Raw genomic sequence first — 18,827 nt, forward strand, 5'->3', positions numbered from 1 at the left:
CATTCCCCACCCCCTAACCAAAATGCTGGCGCAGGGCAAGCTGTAGGCTGATTCCCCTATCCTTTAGGTCCTAGAATGGAGAGAACTCAACCCAGCAGTGGAGAATAACATCTAGTATTAGCTGGTTCAATCGACTTTTTTCTCCAGATCCCACTGATACTGCCTCTGATATGGACGAGGTACTTGGTAAATACCCGTGAAAAGGCTTGATTTATAGCTTGAGTAGAAAATAGCGTTTACTCAGTGTGGCTATTCCCTAAGTCCCACCGGTGCACATGCCTGGCCCCATCAGCAAAGGGCTGGATGAGAAGCCAGAGTCAAGGCCATCTCGTGGGGAGGGGCCACTGTAGGAAGCAGCTGTTGGGAAAAGAGGCACCTGTTGCTTTTCAGTATGAGACTATACCACGACCCTTAATATGGGACAGATGTCATTATCAGTCCCCTCACCCAGTCTGTGAGAGTGCTGACTGGCCCACTTCATGGATGAGAAGCTTGAGGCCCAGATTGCTAAAGTGGCTCCAAGGGAAAGTCTGGGACCGTGCAAGAGCTCATATGACGCTAGATACCTTTTACAAGCTCTGCAACTTTGGGCCAGTGATTCTGCTCTGTGAGCCTCAGTTTCTTCATCTATATAATGGGGATGAGAACGTCAGCTTGTTCAGGAGATCTGATGGCACAGCCTCGTCTGACCCATAGTAACTGCTCACTAAACGTTAGCGATCGCTGGTACGATGACTCCCAAAACATACTCTGGAATGGACACCAGGGGCAAGACAAATTTTCCTACAGCACAGAAAAGAAGTTTATTAGGGGGAATTACCCTGTGCCATTCAGCAGCTTCTTAATGAGATTGGTGTTATTCGAGGCTGATCCCCCTTATCAGCGACACCGTGAACTGCACAGATCATGACGCTTAATTTTTCTCTATGGAGTCAATCCTTTAATCCCGACTCAGCCTGGCTGGGATTCAGGCTGGCTTTGCACTGGATTGCCCGTGAGGCATTCTTTGCCAGCAGTGGACCAGAACAAAGCGGCCCAAAGCTCTCCCTAGAAAACAAGACTGGAGGCCTGGGAGCCTCAAGGCTCCATAGGCACAGCCTCAATTTGCATTTTAATGGCCTCCACCCCACTGCCTGAGCACCCAGACAGACCCTCCCCTAACAAGCCTCAGCTTCCAGAAGCTGGCAGGGGGGCAGGTGCAGGGTCCTGGTTTCAGAAGGGGAGTCAGCGGACATTGGACTGTGGGAGTCTCTGGTCCAAGAGGTGTGCCTGTCACTGGTTCCCACCGGTTCAAGTCTGAATGCCTTCAGTGGGCATTCGAGGCCATCCATGGGGAGGGATGGTTGACGGCCAAGGCAAGCAGGAGGGGTGAGGCTTGCGAAGCCTCGTGGGAGGACAGCCAGACAGGACAGATCTCCGAGATGGAGAAGGTTCAGACAGGGGGACACGTTTACTGCCCGGGGCACTCGGCCTGGCGGTACACCAGAGCTTGGAGCTCCCATGTCCTGGCTGCCACAGTGGCTCTGCTCTGATTTTAATGAGTTCATTAGAAATAAGTAATAGCTCTCCCCACCGAAGAGCACGTGACTGAGTGCCAAGCGGACAGCGCCCACGCAATGACTGCACGCCGAAGAAGGGAATGGACGGACACAATGAACAAAGAGGGGACACGCTCACAGAACAGAACAGCCCCCGCCTAAATGAGGGTCCAGTCCTGCTTCCTCTTTGCAGGTCAGGCCAGCCCTAAGAGGGGCATGAGCAGTAACGGTCACCATCCCAGACATGGCAGTGACCACTGCTTCTACACGGCCCAGTGTGTCAAGGACGTTCCTCCCACTTCCAAGCATCCCCCATCTCCACCCCAGGAGGCCTTGTAGAGAGGGGTGGCAAGGATGGCTAGCTGAAGCCCCAGGTTCCCATTTCTCCCGAAATGTCAGGCTGTCCCTGGACAGTGGCGCTGGGCGTGCTCCTTGCCCCTGGAACGTGGGCACATAGGACCACGTGTCACCTGTGATCCAAAGTGGTACAGGGGGAAGTCTATTGCTCTCCCCACTGCCCCGTCTGAGACAGGGAGACTGAGGAGCCACGGGGAGGACGGAGCTTCGGTCACCATGGTCAAGGCCAGCTAGCCTGGCCACCTGCGTCACGCCGTGCTGGGACAGAAGTCAGTGATTACGTGAAACCGCTGCGACTCCGGGGCTTATCCACTATCACACACAGTGGCATCCGCCTGACCGGAACAGAAACTGGACCAGAAGCGGGGTGCTGCTGCGAAACACCCTGAAAACAGGAGGCGTGGCTTTGAAAGCAGGATGGTAGAGAGGAGGGCGCTAATACCACATACTTGGAAGGTGGCCGCCCAGCTGATGAAAAGGTCGCCTAGACAGCAAGCCACTAGCCAGGAGCTTGTCCCCGGTGGCTCTCCTCATACTCCCTAGACTCATGGTGGGGCCGAGGACTTGCCAGCAACGCCAGCGCCAGGCCCTGTCGCAGACCTACAGTCCCCAGCATCAGGTCAGGGGCCTGGGGCACGCTCCAGTCTGAGGATGGCCGCTGTTATGTCTGGGACAGTGTCACAGTGAACGTACCTCTACTCGGAGACGGGGCTTGGGCCCAGGCTGCCCTGGCAGGATCCCTCTGCCCCGTCTGGCTCCCGCCTCAGCTCCCCAAGATCTCAAACCACACTCCCTTGCCCCCGTGAGGTCCTTCCCAGTCAGCTCCTACTGTTATGCTCGGGGGCCAGAGCCACAACCTTCAGGAAGCCTTCTTCAGCTCGTCCCCCTCTCTAACTGGGCACCCACCACCATCTGCAGCACAGACCTCCCCTGTGGGGCCCCAGGGCTCCCTGAGGGCAGGCCCCAGGTCCTGTGCCCATTTCCTGAGAAGGTCTGGCCTCCGGGCAAGCTCTGGGGGGCACCGGGCAGGAAGAGCACTTGGTACAGCCCAGACCAGGGTTTCCCTTACCTGCGTGGGACTGCATGTGCTCCAGCAGATTGTTGTAGAACTGGAACTGGATCCCACAGGCGCCGCAGGTGTACGGTTCTGGGGTGGGATGGGGAGAAACAAGGCAGCTGCATTAGTGGCAGAACGACCCTGCATGCCCAGGAACCTGCTGGGGCTCTGCGCTCGGAGCTCTGGGCCCAGCCTGTCTGCCCCTGTCACTAAATGCTGAGGGAGAGGCTTGGGGGAAGGAACAGCAACGGAGGGAGGAAGACCTGCAGATAGAGACCGTCTAGTTCAATCACACAGACATTTATTGAGTGCTTACTGTGTGCCAGGCACTGTTCTGGGCACTGGGGAGGGGAATGGGGCAACACTAACCGACCAAGTGCTGCCCTGGGACAGAGATCATGTCCCACATGCCCCACAGCCCATCCTCAGCCCAGAGGAGTGCAGACGTCCCCGCCGAGGAAACAAAGACGTGAGTGCATGAATGAAACGAAAACCAGGTGAAGAGCACAGAGGGCCGTGATCAGGAGAGCAGCGGGCAGTGATCAGGAGAGCAGGGTAGGAGGAGGTGGAGAAGGCCACAGGAAGGTGAGAGGACACAGGACAGGTGAGGACAGGGAAGACAGTGCATGTGGGACAGAACCACGTGCGCAGGGGGACCTCCCACCTCTGTGTCCCCAGAACTCAAGTCAATGCCCAGCACAGGGAAAAGTGGAAGGACGAGGAAAGGGGGTCAAAGAGGAGCAAGGAAGAGACATGAGATGGGCCTGGAAGTGATGTCCTGAGGCCGCCCCCATGAGTAGCTACGGGAAGGCCTGGGTTACTGCTAGGGCCGGGGTGGGGGGGCGGGGGGCGGGCGGTGGAAGTAGGATGCCTGTAGTCAGGCTCTGCCTTGTCCCCTGTCTGGACTCCCCCTCCCGCCTGGGGCTGGCCCCTCCTCCTGCCTCTGCTGGCTGCCAGCTCTGCCAAGGGGTGGTCCAAGGGCAAGGGCTCTGGGGAAGTCCTGAGCAGGTGGCTGGCTGAGTTCACTCCCTGCCCTGCCTTGCCCTCTCCAGCCCCCCATGGGACCGTCACTTACTCTGTAGGAGAGGGAAAGTATTGGAAATCAGGGGACTTGCAGTTTCTGCAAAAGAGAAACAGTTTAGCTAAGTCTCTTCCCGTTCTGGTGCTCTGAGAGGATTGTCATTACTTCTGTTCTCAGGAAGCAGTAAGCCATCGGGGCTCTCGGAGGAGGAAGAGGATCTGAGAGCCAGGCTCACATTCTGGGCTGGTGCTGGGACACCAGGCAGGGCAAGGTCAGCCAGGGCCATGCCTCCAGGACACTCTCAACTCTCAGAGAGTGAGCCCACAGAGTTCGAATGAGGAAATGTCCCTGTGTGGCTGCCACTTAAGGAGAGGGAGCTGGGAGCTGCTTCTAGATCCTGGCACCGGACACCAGACCAGCCATGGGGAGGGCTGTGCTGGGACAGGTTCTTCTTCTTGGCATTGTTAGGTGAGCCTCAAAGGCAAAAGGCAGCAGGCATCCCTTACAGCCCGGGAACCTGGGACCGTGACCAACCTCTCCTGGGCCTATTTCCTCATCCAGAAAATGGGGTTAATAAGAACACTGACACCCCACCCCCGCCCCGGGGCTGTGGTAAGGATGAAAACAGGGGAGACACAGACAGCTCTGAACACAGGCCAGGCACGTAGTAAGCGCTCAATAAATGGTGGCTGCTAGCAGGAGCACGTCATGCTGTCCTCCAGGCAGCAGTGCGGGAGGACTAAGAGGCGGGGGGTTCGGCCTGACTGCTAAGGGGAGATGGTGCTCCCAGTCCTGGCTCTCCTGCTTCCTGTGTGGCCTCGGGCAAGCCACGCCATCGCTCCGGCACTGCCTATTGGAGACTGGGTCACATGTCTCAGAAGGTGAGCGGCTTGGGAAAGTCGGCAAGCTCTCTACGGTTTACAGGGCTACACAGACATTCTCAGCCCCCAGCACAGCCCATCTCCGTCGCTTCTCCTCGGGGCACTCCCCACGTCACCTGGTTTAGTGAAAACTACCACTGCCACCACCGCCACCGCCACCAGAACACCAGCCTGCTGCCGCAGGGACGTGTACGCGAGCCCCGCTTCACAGCGCAGGTGAGGTGAAGAGGCCGCCGGCCCCAGGCACCAGCTTGGAGGTAGAGCAAACGGGGTTTACGCTTCGGCCCGAGATCAGAGCTGGAGCTCGCCATACGGGGCAGAAACGTCCACATCCAAGTCTGGGCTCCTGGCTGTGTTTCATGACAGCCCCTTAACGTGACCCCAGCACCAGAACCGTTTTCCCATCTTGCCCTGGTCGTCACTGTGCAGGCCGGCTTGCTGCACCTTTCAGACAGGGCCCCCCAGCGCCCTGCTAGGCTGGCGTAGCATCCATCTGGGTAGAGCGGCCTTTGGCTGCTCCAAGGTGCGAGAGGAACGCCGCCAGGGGGCACCAAAACACCACCGGGAACCTCGGCCAAACCTCCTTCGGAGGGCAGAGGCTGGCAGAGGCCCTTTGGATGGCCTCCGATTCAAAGTGGGGCCAGAACCCATGGGTCTCTGGCTCTTTGGCTATAGCCCTCTCTGCTGCCCCCTCCTTTGCCTGTCCTGGAAAGAAACTGGCTGCAATGTTTACTCTAAAAACCCAGCAGTAGCTCTCTCACTCCTCCCCGGGCCATCCGCATCAGTGCTGCGGGCAATGGGGAGGGGAGTCCCTTGTCTCCCTGGGGAGGAGACGAAGAGCAGCAGTCCCCGAGATGCCCCTGAGGCCCAGAGGCAGGTCCCTGGAAGAAAACACCCTTCCCATGTCTGCCTGGCCCCGGTCCCCTCCTAATTCCCTGCCCGCTGCGTCCTCCCAGGAACAGCATCGCGGACCAGGAAGACCCCAGCCCAGAGCGCCTGCCGCCTCCCCGCGTAGGAGTAGTGGAGACCACAGCATGGGATGGCTGTCACAGGGTACACTCACCGCTAGAGTTTTGGGAACTGCTGTTTGTCTCTTCAAAGTGGTTTTGTGCTTTGCCTTCTACTCTCCGACTGAAAGCGCTTTCTGCTGGGTGGGGACAGGAGAGAGGGAGAAAACACCGGTGACTGGTTAGCACGATGAGGGCCAAAAGGAACTGGCTTCGAGGCCAGGGTACCTGGGAACTGCCTGGTCCAGGGTCTGGGAGCGCCCAAGGCTTTATGTGGGGAACCTGCACAGCGAGGGGCGCCGGGACCCCAAAACAGACCTCCAGCTCCTTGGGCTCACCTGATTTGCCTGATACCTCATCAGGCAAAAGATTCCCCCCTACAGCGCCGAGCATGGGTCAAGGGGCAGGCACAGGGGGGCACACGTGTGTGACCTGAATGCCCACATGAAATCCAGCTGAGTGGGCGGATGGCCAACGGACCCAGGTCTCCCATCTCTGGTTAAAGAGCCACATGTGTGACCCTAAGTCATTGGGACCTGCCACCCGCTACTTCCTCAGCCAGAATCTGCTGTCACAGGCTCCACCAAGGAGCAGGGAGGGTGACAGACTGTTTTCTGGCGGTGGCTCCGGCAGAGCAGGAGGGCCAGACAGCAGATTCCAGATCTACAAGCCAAGCAGTCGCTGGGTGGCAGGGAGGACATCCTGGAGAGATGGTGAGACAGGTAGAGCGGGGGCTGCCGCACACCCTGAGAGCCTGAAGACCAGATGAGGTCTGCTCCGAATTCATCCACGGGAAGGACTGGATCCTTATGGGATTCGCGGCATCTCCACCTAGAGGGGCACCTTCCTGGCGCCGTGTGAAGAGATGGGGTCCGAGCAGGAGCAAACAGACCAGTTTAGCTCCCACCCCTGCCCCCTGTGGAAGGTCCTGAGACAGAGCTATCAGAGCTTGAAGCAGCTCTGCTTTTCCCAGTTGCTCCTGGCACAATGGGGCTGCGGCTACGCCAGGACCTCAACGCTTCTGGGAGCAAGTCTGGTTGGGACAAGCAGCTGACCCAGTCCCTTTTAAGGGGAAACAACTCACACAGGGATATCAAAGGCTCTGAGAAGCCTTTGATAGAAAGAGACCCGCGTGGTTGTGCGGCCTTCCCAGATACATTTAGTCACTGAGGCCCATTTTAAAAATTCCTTAGTACCCCTCAGAAATGGTGATCCCCGGAGCCCACTTTGGGAAATGCCACTGCCACCCAGCCCGCCCCACATCAGAAGGACAAGTGCTCAGACCTGGGGGCTGGGGTTCTGCACAAGGATGGGGCAATGGGAAAAGAAGCCCCAGGAAGCTCCCTCAGGCCCTGCTCCATGCTTGGGCTCCCAAGCCAAATGACGCCTCCTGACTCCGAGGCTGTTGATGGCATCCCAAGAAAACCCGCTCTTCAAAAGGTGTCTGTGAAATGCCTGGGCTGACAGCTACCCATCGGCTCACCTCAAGGTGCCATCTGTAAATCAGCAAAGAACGCCCCCTCAATTCTTTGTGTGGGGTTGAGGGGGTGGGATAGAGGCTCTCATTTACTGAGCACCTACTATGTGGCCAGCACAGTCCGCACACCTGATGCCTGTGGTCTCCCACAGTCCTCCCAACGGTGCTGTGACAGCCACACTGTCATTCCCACTCTACAGGCAGAAAGACAGGCAAGTGACACTGCCCAGTCCTGGAGGTGGGTGTATGCCTAACCCACCGGCTGTTAGAAAGAGAAGAGTTCGTTGCTGAGACACATGCAGTCTCCTGAAGAGGATCTGGGGTAGTAGGGACGGGATTCCTTTCTCCGTCTTATATCCTGTGCATTCCTTCAATGCTTCCCCCCCCCGAACCCCGCCCGCGGGGGCGTTCCATGCAGCCTGACCACCATCTCAGTAGGACGCAGCACCACAGAGCTGACAGTTAGTCCCCTACTGCTCAGCGGACCATGCAGACCGGGAACAGCTACCCCCGAATCAGCACCCTGGGTCAAAAAGCCAGGGGCAGTGCTCCCAGGGGTGTGCTGTGTGCAGACACGCTCGTACCCAAAGAGCACGGCCTGTGAGCGGGACAGGGGCGAGGACAACTTCCAGATCTGGTGGGCAGGGCCCTGCTCACCCCCTGCTGTCCTCTGCCCCAGAACCCCCAGCACAAGCCTTCCAGGTCACATGGAGGCAGCCAGAGGCACATCCCGTAGTTGGCTGGAAGCTTACTATGGGGCACTGAGGTCTGAGAAACACGAGAGACCACAGGGCCCTTGTAGGCACTTCTCTGCACAAAAAAGAGTCAATGCACAAGCTCCCAGCCACAAGGTCATGAGTAAAAGCCAAGACTTGAAAGCCAGGATCCCACTATTTAGTTGAGCCAGTATCTACCGTCAACGAGCCCGTGATGACCAGTTTGTTTCCAACCAGTGTCTGACTGCTGTTGCAAAACACAACGGCTCTTGGCTTTTCTCAGCACAGGGCCTGAAAAATCATCACCTTCAAGGCTGACGGACTACTTACTCCTCTTCTGAAAAACCTAAGCACAATAAACTCATCCTCAAACATTTTGAAGAATCAAATCTTTGTCCAAAATTGAAACACAGAGGAAAGGCAAGCCCAACCCGCACCTGGCTGTGTGGCGGGTCCAATCTACTCGTTCACTAAACTGGGTTCTCAGTCTCATCGCTGGTGTAGCTCTCTGCTGGCCCTAGGCCTCCCGAGGGTGAGGAAAGGCCCACAGCCCCAGAAGGATAACATCGTCACTCTTTCCACACCCCGCACACCCCGGCAGACAGCCCAAGGCTCAGCACACCCAGAAAGGAATGAGGATTCCTGACCGTGGCCACTCAGCAGCTGCCGTGTCTCCTCAAGTCTCCCCGGGCATGGTGGCCGCTGTGTACCCTTCACTGCCGGGTCCCCACCTGCAGCCACAGAAGCCGAACACACCGCAGCTGGTGTCCACTGCTTTCTTGCTGGGTTAGGGCCCACGGAGGGGCTTCACGGGCAGGCACCCCCCTTCCCAGGCAGGGGGAGGCTAAGAGAACAGAGCTCTGCTTCATGGGGAGCAACTCTTCTAGAAATGAGTTTTTAGATTTTTTTTCAGGAAGACGGGGGGATGCAAACTCATGCCAAGAGGGTCCAGGCAGGTGATGTAAATGGATGAGCGGGGCTGGATGCCAGACAGACAACAGCGTGATCACAATGAGAAATGACACCTGCCACGTGGCCACTGTGTTAGGGACGCAGGAGGGAGTGGTGAGGACCACAGAATACCGGGCAGCGTGTGCTCTCTTCAAGGTGGCTGCTGTGACTCAGTCCCCAAGCCAGCGGCTACCCTCTGGGGAAGCCAGTCCGGCACTGCCAGAGCTGACTTTCCAACGTCAGCAAGAACTCAAATGTCTTATGCAAAATCTCTTAAGTCTCAAAGGCTGGCAGTTAATTTAAAAAGAAGTTTTAACTCCTTAGGCTATGACTTGGGAAAATATAGTACCCGCTTAAAAAAAAAAAAAAAAAGAATTGCAAACTGTCGCATACAAACTCTCTGATATACGGTAAGAAAACTGAGGCTCAGAGAGGCTAGGTGGCTCGCCACGGTGAGAGCCAGCTAGAGGCACAGCTGGGACCCAGACCTGTCCCAGAGAGCCACGGGACCTCCACTCGCTCTTGCAAGGAACAGTGACCCCAGGCACAGCTGTGGCAGGTGGGAGTGGGGTGGGGAGTGGAGGAAGTGCGAGCATGACAGAGGCCATCGGTACCTGCGGTCGCCTTGCTTGCCGGAGATCCCGAGTTTGGAGTGCGGAACGTCTGGGTTTGGGTGGCTGGAGGGGTGCGGTGTAAGAGGGTGCCGCATCGGACCACGGAGGCCGGAGCTTTTTTCCCCGACTGGTTCGTCTGGGTCTTCGCTGCCACGAAGCGTGGAGACGGGGAGACCTCCGGATGCGAACACTCAGAGCCCGTGTCTGGATCGTCCGGTGGCTCCCACCCGGGGGCAGTACCTGAGAGGGTCATGCTCTCAGTCCCCGTGGGCCCTCGGAGCCGGCCGACTGAGTGGTCTCTTGGGCCACAGAACCCCATGCTCAAGGGTCAAAACCTCTTCTTGGTCCACAGAGGGCAAAGGCGCTCTCTCTCTCTCGGAGCCTAAGAAAGTCCAGGATTCTAGAACTTTCCCCAGCCTCTCCTTGAAGGAAGCCTGATCATCAACTGACACACTGACTAGCTCACTGGGAGGGCTCCCCCATAACCCTAGACCAACCCAGGCTCTCAGTGCCTAAGAACACTGCCTATGACCTGTTGGAGCATGCGAATTAGTCAACCCAGGCAAAAAAGCATTTTCTAGAACACTGGCTCCGAAGCCTCTTTTCCTTCCAAGGCAGGCTGGCTCAGAAGGAAGGACAGAAAGCAGACAGCCAGGGACACGCCAGGGTTGCCTGGTGGTGGTGGGGGAAGCAGAGGGGCTCCACCGAGCCTCAGGGTTTTAGGGGGAAGGGGTGCTGGAGACGCTGCTCTCAGGGACAGCGCGTGAAGTCTACGCTGCTGCTTTCACCAAAGTTAGTGCAGTGCAGCGGTTCCCCAGTGGCACTGGGGGAAGTCTGGGTCACCATTTCCCAGACCCCCTGCCTCCCTCCCCTGAGTCCTCTGCATTAGCCAGAGACGCTGAGAACTGGGGGCTGACACCCAGGTGGTCTCCACCTCTGGCCATCCTAGGCGGGCAGCAGTCTGCCTCCTTCATGCCGCCCGGGGCCCTAGGCTGAGCCCTGCACCTGGCCGCACTCCCACGTTCAACACAGAACAGGAGCAGGGAGGCAGTGGTCTTCTAGCTCAACGGCAACTCTCCTCCCCGAAGGCGAGAAGGGGACTAGGCAGCATGGGAAGGGGCTTCGTCAGTGCTGCTGCCCCCAGCCTCTGGTCCCCATCAGTGTCCCCATCCTGGGCATCAGACAATTCACCCACTATTTTCAGAGTCAAAAAATAAAAAGCCACTTCCTGACCCTCTACCTTGGGCCATTCCTGGCAGCCACGAGCAAGCCCTGGCCTAGAGAAGCAGGAAGCAGGGCTCGTGCGAGGCCACACAGGGACCCACTCTTCAGCCCGAGACACTGAGACACCGAGATGAGCTCAGAGTACTCAGCTGCCCAACATCCTCTTGGAGGTACCCCCTCCTCCATTCACAGTGGTGGCCAGATGCCAGGAGCTGGGGGACACTCTGGTCACAGCCCTCTTAAATTAAGCCCTCACCCCAGCCCACCCTGGCCCAAGAGGAATTCCCAAGGCCACCATCCACAGAGGATATAGGTGTCCCTCACTGTCTCAATACCCATTCGCTGGACTCTGGCTTTCTAATCACAAACTAGAGGTCTGGGTAGGGAAGGACACTTCCCTATGTTCCCTCCCTCTCTCTCTCTCCCTTTTGGAGCCAAGGACCTTAGAGGCCAATCTAAAGGGTGGCTTGTCTCACCATTTCCAAATGTTTTTAGCCACAGAACCAGCTAAATACCACACTCCATGGTGTGTGTCTAGAGCTCTAGCTGAGCTCCCAACTACCTCCCTGAAGCGGAGTTTGGGGACCGAACGTGCAGCAAGATGAACCCACCTCCAGATGCCACGTCCCTGCCCCTTCCATCTCTGTGGTCTTGGCTTCTTTACTTCTCCTCTCTTGACCTTAGCTTCCCCCGACCCATACCCCTTTTGTCCACCAAAAAAAAGTGATGTGCCGGCCTCACGGGGATTCTATGAGAGCCCAAGAACACACAAGATCCCAGAAGTCCCGTGAATGGTACATGGCCCTTCACGTGTAAGCAGCTACTACTGGGACTTGGGACAGATAAGGACACCGAGACCCAGAATGTTCGGTCAGTTTAGGGTCACATGGCAAGTCCGTGTCAGGATTAAGACAGAAGCTCAAGCTTATCAAGCTACCTGCACAAGGCCATGTGGTCACCTGTGCCATCTACTCACACATCCCAGGAACCTGGGCACAAGGGACAGAGAATTTCTGAGCAACACACTGAGCACATGGCTTTCATTCTCGAGCCCCAGGCTCTACCCTGAAGGATGGTTTCTAGAAGGCCCTTCAGATCAATTTCTTTTCAGGGTCTGTAATTCCTGATGTTAAAATCCTGGCCTGTGTGACAGCCTCCGCCTCCCTGATGGGGCAGGGAGCTTGGGGACACCCATGAACCACACGATCCAGGCAATCTTCAGGCACCTGGCCTGGGACCAGCTCACCTCTTGCCTTTCCCGTTCTCTAACACCTTCTCTCTTCCAAGCCTAGCAGCTCCACATAGGTCATTCTTCTGGAACGATGCTCCCTCCAGTTTTCACCCAGGTAACTCGTGCTGGTCTGACACAGTGTCACGAGTGTGTCAGACTGGTACCCCTGCCAACTCCTCACTTGGTCATGGATCTTTCCAGTCTTTCAGTCGCCCCTCTCCTCCTCCCTTTCCAGAACTGATCACCACCCGTACTGACACACGGTGTGATCTTTCAAATGGGATCTCTTTCCCCATTAGTCTCAATGTTCTGGGAGGGTAGATGCCACCAGTGAGGCCCAACCATGCACTCAGGACCTAGCACATTCCCTGACACACAGGAAGTGCTCAAGAGGTGTTGTGGGATCAGAGAACCACTGCGTGAACGGCCAGAAAAGCACAGCACACCAAAGACGGGATGCCCGAGAGGAGACGTGAGAACCTAGCCCCTGTGTCCCCCTCCCATCAGCCCCTGAGGCCTATCTAGGGACAGATAGCCTCTTGGCGCTCAGAGAGGTATGGGAACCACTCCGCAGTCACAGAGCAGGTAGGGACAGAGCAGGATGAACTTCGCAGACTCCGAACTCCTTTCACTCAACAGTCTGCTCCATCTGTGGACCTTCTCACACGGAATGTTCTCAGGCTACAATTCCTACCCGAGTTCTCACTGGGAAAGAAGAGCGAGCTTCAGACAAGACTGGCTGACAGAACACCCGTGAGAGGTTTACATCTGGGAGATACTTAAAAATACGAGGGCACTGAGGCCTCTCCTTTCTGTAAAGCCAAAAATTCAATAGGAGCGAAATCAATCAATCAATCAGAGAATACAAGGATTCCAGAAAAATAACCATGGGGTTACCGAGAGCGCAGAGAGAGCAGGGGGTGTCCCTGACCCTCTCATGGGGCAGAGGAGGGTGGAGACCCATCCGAGGCAAAGGGAAATAACATGCTCAAAGGCTGGGGGTGGGATGGCGGGGGTCGTGGCGCAAGGGGAGTCTCATCTGGGTATGCCGTGTCCTGGGTTTTCATTTTAGTTAGAGAACGGGACAACTTACTCCTCCAGCCATCCCAGAGTCCCCAGTGTAGGACTAAGCCCTCCTCCAGATGCAGCCGTAAAGCTGGACAAAATACACAAAACAGGGCAGCGCAGGGCTGTGATTCACGAGGGAAGACCTGATGTGTGATCACTCCAGTCTCTACCTGGGTATCTTCTGGACCACAGCACGGTGGTGGAGCCCAAAGAAGGCACTGCTGTTGGGCTCAATGGGGGAGGCAATGGTCAGAGTTCAGGGCTTTTGAGGGAGTTGGAATGAGCAGGATAGAATAACAAAGAGGAGGGAATTTTGAAGGGGAAAAAAAAGAAAACCTCCAGAAATGTGCAGACGGAACCCCTTAAAGTCTGAGACTGGACGCCAGAATGATTTGTACAGAAAAAGCCTCTGAAAAGTCTGGCAGGTAACCGCTACTGAGGGCTGTTAGCTGAGCAAGGATTCAGAAGTCTCACAAGACAAGGAGATGTCTGAGTTCCCATCTGCCAGAGAAGACGGACCTTGCTGAACACCTCGAGCATTTAGTCAGGGACCAGAAAGGTCAGGCCATAGAAGGATTACTCTGACCCTAGAATAAGAACAACTGGAAACCCACCCTAACAGTTTAAAAACAAACCACTGAAGTACAAAGCTGATCTGTAAGTTAAGTAACCATTTGCCATAACAAAATTCAAAACTTTTCAAAGGAAGATAACAAAATCCAGATGCTCAACAAAACACTGCAATGTGCAGCCCAGAATGAAAAATCACTTGTGAGGCAAAGCAGAAAAATGTGACTAATAACCAAGAGAAAAATACCACTTAACAGACACGACAAGGATGACGGGCTCTGCTGACAAGGGCCTTAAAACAGCTTTCATAGATATGCTCAAAGATTTAAAGGATAATGTGAACTAAATGGAAAAAAAAATGCTATAAAAAGGAACCAAATGGAAATTACAGAGATGAAAAATAGGATAGCTGAAATGAAAAATTCACTTGACAGATTTTTCTAATAAAAAAGATTATGGGGGCGCCTGGGTGGCTCAGTGGGTTGAAGCCTCTGTCTTCAGCTCAGATCATGATCCCAACATCCTGGGATCGAGCCCCACATCGGACTCTCTGATCTGCAGAGCCTGCTTCCCCTCCTCTCTCTGCCTGCCTCTCTGTCTACCTGCGATCTCTGTCTGTCAAATAAATAAAATCTTTTAAAAGAAAAGAAAAGACTGCATACTAGAGAAGAAAAGAACAGCAAACTTGGAAGACAAGGTACTGGAAACCATCCAAATTGAAGCTCGAAGGGAAAACAGGAGCTTCATTCACCAAATGGTTTAATACATAAACAAATAAAAAGTCTCAACAGCAGAAAAAAGATTGGGTAATAAGAATATTTACAGAAATACGGACTGAAATTTTCCAAATCTGATGAGAAATATAAACACCACTGAACCACAAAACTCAATGAACTCCAAACAGGAGACACACACACAAAATTATACATTATAATCAAACTGGTAAAAAACAGTAACACAGAGATTTATTTAAAACCACCCAGACAAAGATGACACATTAAATACAGAAGAGTAAAAATGATCTTTGAGTTTTCATCAGAAACAACATAAACCAGAAGATAAAAGAATGTCATTTTTAAAGAGCCAAAAAAAGAAAAATTTCTCAACCTAGAATTTCATATGCAGAGAAAGTATCTATCAAAAGGACAGATAAAATAAAAACATCTTCAGTTAAGCAAATCTTTCACCAACAGACCTACAATTAAGCATTAAAGGAAATTCTTCAAAGAATAAGGGAAAATGATAACAGATGGAATTTAGGTTCATACAAAGGAAAGGAAAGGAAGTGGTAAATATGTTAGAAATTTTTTAAAAATTTCCTCATTTCTTAGGTAAAAAATAATTCACTGTTTAAAGCAAAAAGAATAACTGTTGGGTTTATAACTTACATACACATAGACATATCAGAAGAGCACAAAGGACAGGAGAGTAGTAAATGGAAATGCACTGTTATAAGTTTCTGAGATTATTGTGATGTTTTGAATTCATCATAGATTGTAACACTAAAGACGTCTATTGTAAACCAAAGAATAACTACTAAAGAAAAAGAGGAGGTATAGTTGGAAAGCTAACAGGAAATTTTTAAGTTCTCAATTAATATTCAAAGAAGACAAGAAAAGAAGAAAAAAATGAACGAGATGGGACAAACAGAAAAAACAAGACAAAATATACAAAATACAAAAAATATGAAATACAAAATCCAACCATATCAATAAATAATATTAAATGTAAATGGATTAAACACTTCATTTAAAAGGCAGGGATTACCAGACTAGAGAAAAGACTGAGAACCAACTCTATGTACACACTTCAAATAGAAAGATACAAAGATTGTAAGAAAAAGATCAAAAGAAATATACCATGTAAATACTAAGCCAAAGAAAGCTGTAGTAGCTATATTAATAACAGATAAAGCAGATTTCAGGACAAGAGCTATTACCTGTTAAATAAAAAAAAATTAAAAATAAAGAGATAAAGGTATTGAACAATTTTTAAAGAGTCCTCAAGACATAATGGTCCAATGTGTATGCACCTGAAAGCAAAGTTTCAAAGTACATGAATCAAAAACTGACAGTACTAAAGGGAGAAACAGCATATTCATAATTACGGTTGTAGATTTTAATGCCTCTCAATACTTGATAGAACAAGCACACTTTTTAAAAGCCTGAAAAGGAACAGAGATTTGAACATTATTAAGCAACTTCACCTAACTGACACTACATTCAGGAAATACTCTTCCCAGCTCATTCTCAGAGACCATGCCAAAGGGCATAACCACTTGGCAAACAGTTTCGTTGTTTCTTAGAAGTTAAATGTCCACCTATCATGTGATCCCACTATTCCATTCCTCTAGCTGTTTACTCAAGATTAATGAAAGCAGCTGCCCATACAAGGACTTGAACACAAATGTTCAGAGCAGCTTTGTACTATAGTGCTCTAAACCAGAACCACCCAAATGTCCATCCACAAGTGAATCAAGCAAACTGGGGGATGTCTATCCATGCAATGGAACACTACTCCTCATCAGTTAAAGGGAATGAACTGACATGCAATCATGGATGAATCTTAACACAATCGTTGAGAGTAAAAGAAGCCAGACCCCCACACAGAAAAGGGAACATACTGTAAGATACTACATATAAGGAATATTGTAGAAAATGTAAACTAATACATAGTAACAGAAAGCAGATCAGGGGCGCCTGGGTGGCTCAGTGGATTAAAGACTCAGCCTTCAGCTCAGGTCATGATCCCAGAGTCCTGGGATCGAGCCCTGCATCGGGCTCTCTGCTCAGCAGGGAGCCTGCTTCCTCCTCTCTCTCTCTTTCTGCTTCTCCGCCTACTTGTGATTTCTGTCAAATAAATAAATAAAATCTTTAAAAAAAAAAAAAAAAAAAAGCAGATCGGTGTTTGCCTGGGGATGGGGACCTGGTGAGTAAGGGATTATAAAAGAGCACAAAAACCTTTAGGGTGCTGGATGTGTGTTATCTCAACTACAGTGCTAACTTCGTAAGTGTATATACTTATCAAACTGTACACTTTAAATACGGGCACATTACTGTAGGACAGTATGCCTCAATACTGTTTTAAAAAAACCTCACCAGAAATATTTATTTTCTTGATTATGACCATCAGTCAACAAACCACTGATATTCATGGGGCACGGCTAATTCTAGGATTGCAGCTCCCTAGCTTTGAGAAGTCAGTTTTGGGAGTGATACCAAAAACCAGGTAAAATCCTGGGGAATTTTAGATAGAAGTGATCAGAAAATATGTTCTTAAAAGCAAATAACTCTACATACTGCCCTAGATGCCTTTCCAAGAAAAAGGAGTTTCAAAGAAGAAAGTCACTCTCCTGGCAAAGAGGAAACATCCTAACATAGTAAGTTTCTTCAGTTCATTTCATAGTTGGGACTTTTACTGTTTTAATGTGTTTTAGTAAAGTACAGGCATGGTGATTTATTTAAGACCTATGATAACAAGGGCGCCTGAGTGGCTCAGTCCATTAAGTATCTGTCTTTGGCTCGGGTCATGATCCCAGGGTCCTGGGATGGAGCCCCACATCAGGCTCTTTGCTCAGTGGGGAGCCTAGTTCTCCCTCTCCCTCTGCCTGCTGTTCTTCCTGGTTGTGCTGTGTGTCAAATAAACAAAATCTTTAAAACACAAAACAAAACAAATTAAGCCATGTAATATACCACATTATCAGAATAAAAGAATCACAGAATCATTTCAATACACGGAGGAAAAAACATAAAATGGTGATTTATGACAGAAAATTTCAGTGAACCAGAAATAAAAGGTCACCTCCTCAACTGATAAAGGGCATTTATAAAAACCTACTTCAGCTACTATAATTCTTAATGATGAAAATGATTACTCTTCATGGTGAAAAACTGAACCCTATGATTAGAAAAAAGACGGAAATACTCGATTCTTCTATTCAACATTGTACTGGAGGGTCCTAACAAGTATAGTGAGATGAAAAAAATATTAAGAAGAATACAGACTGGAAAGGAAGAAGTAGAGCTATCTTTATTAGTAGATGACATCAGTATGTACAAGGAAACTCCTAAGAAACTGACCAAAAAGCTATTAGGACTAGTTCACTATTAGTTACCTTAGCAAAGTTTCAGGACACAAAATCAATACACAAAAATAGTGTGTTTGTGTAACAGCAATGAGTAATTGGAAAGCTAAAAATCACAGAGAAAAAACAAAGTACTCGAGATAATTTCATGAAATATGTACAAGATCTCTGCTCTAAAAAATATAAATTATTGCTGAGAGAAAAAGGCCTGACTACATCAAGAGATAAACCATATTCATGGATTGGAATACCCAATATTATTATGACATTCTAGTCTCTCTAAATTGGCCTATAGATTCAGGGTAATCCTAAACAGAATCTCAATTGAATTTTTTATAGAAAATGGCAATTAGAAATTCCCCTAACATTTGTATGGAAGAGCAAAGTTCCTAAAATTGACAAATATTCTTTTAAAAGGACAAAGTTGAAAAAACAAGAGTACCTGAATTTAAGATTTCCTATAAAACTCCAGTAAATAAGACCCTATTAGCACAAACATAAACAAATAGATTGACAGAATAGAAATAAACTCATATATACTTAAGCATGCAACTGATTTTCAACAAAGGCTTCAATGTAATGCAATGGGGAAAGGACAACTCTTTTAATAGATGATGAACAACCAGATCTCCATATGGGATAAAATGAATCAACTCCTACCTCTCACCACTCATAAAAGTTAACTTGAAAAGATCACAGACCTAAATCCAAAGGCTAAAATTATAAAGCTTCTAAAAGATAATTAAGGAGACTGTCTTCACAATCTTGAGATAGCTAAGACATTCTGGGTAGGACCCAAGAAGTACTAACCATAGAAAAAAACTAAATTAGACTTTGTTAAAAAAAAAAAAAAATCTATCAAAAGATACTGTATGCCACAAAGATAAACTCGAAATGGATAAAAGACTTCAACGTGAGGCAGGAATCTATCAAAATCCTACAGGAAAACAGGCAGTAACATCTTCGACATCGGCCACAGCAACTTCTTTCAAGGTACATCTCCAAAGGCAAAGGAAACAAAAGCAAAAATG

General features: G+C 50.9%; 1 protein-coding gene across 6 annotated transcripts in view; it reads right to left on the reverse strand.

Moving 5' to 3' along the window:
- Positions 1-18,827, reverse strand: part of ZNF618 (zinc finger protein 618) — a 184,521-nt gene that overhangs the window by 18,145 nt on the left and 147,549 nt on the right. For 2 of the 6 annotated variants that reach the window (XM_044265067.1, XM_044265066.1), the window contains 4 exons: positions 9,620-9,859; positions 5,918-6,001; positions 4,028-4,072; positions 2,965-3,042 (listed from right to left, as the gene is read on the reverse strand). In XM_044265067.1, the coding sequence (XP_044121002.1) occupies positions 2,965-3,042; positions 4,028-4,072; positions 5,918-6,001; positions 9,620-9,859 (447 nt within the window). The remainder of the gene's footprint in view (positions 1-2,964; positions 3,043-4,027; positions 4,073-5,917; positions 6,002-9,619; positions 9,860-18,827) is intronic. The other 4 variants (XM_044265069.1, XM_044265068.1, XM_044265070.1 and 1 more) reach the window with 3 other exon arrangements.

The sequence above is a fragment of the Neovison vison genome, chromosome 9 (genome assembly GCF_020171115.1).
Source record: "Neovison vison isolate M4711 chromosome 9, ASM_NN_V1, whole genome shotgun sequence".
Lineage (NCBI taxonomy): Eukaryota > Metazoa > Chordata > Mammalia > Carnivora > Mustelidae > Neogale > Neogale vison.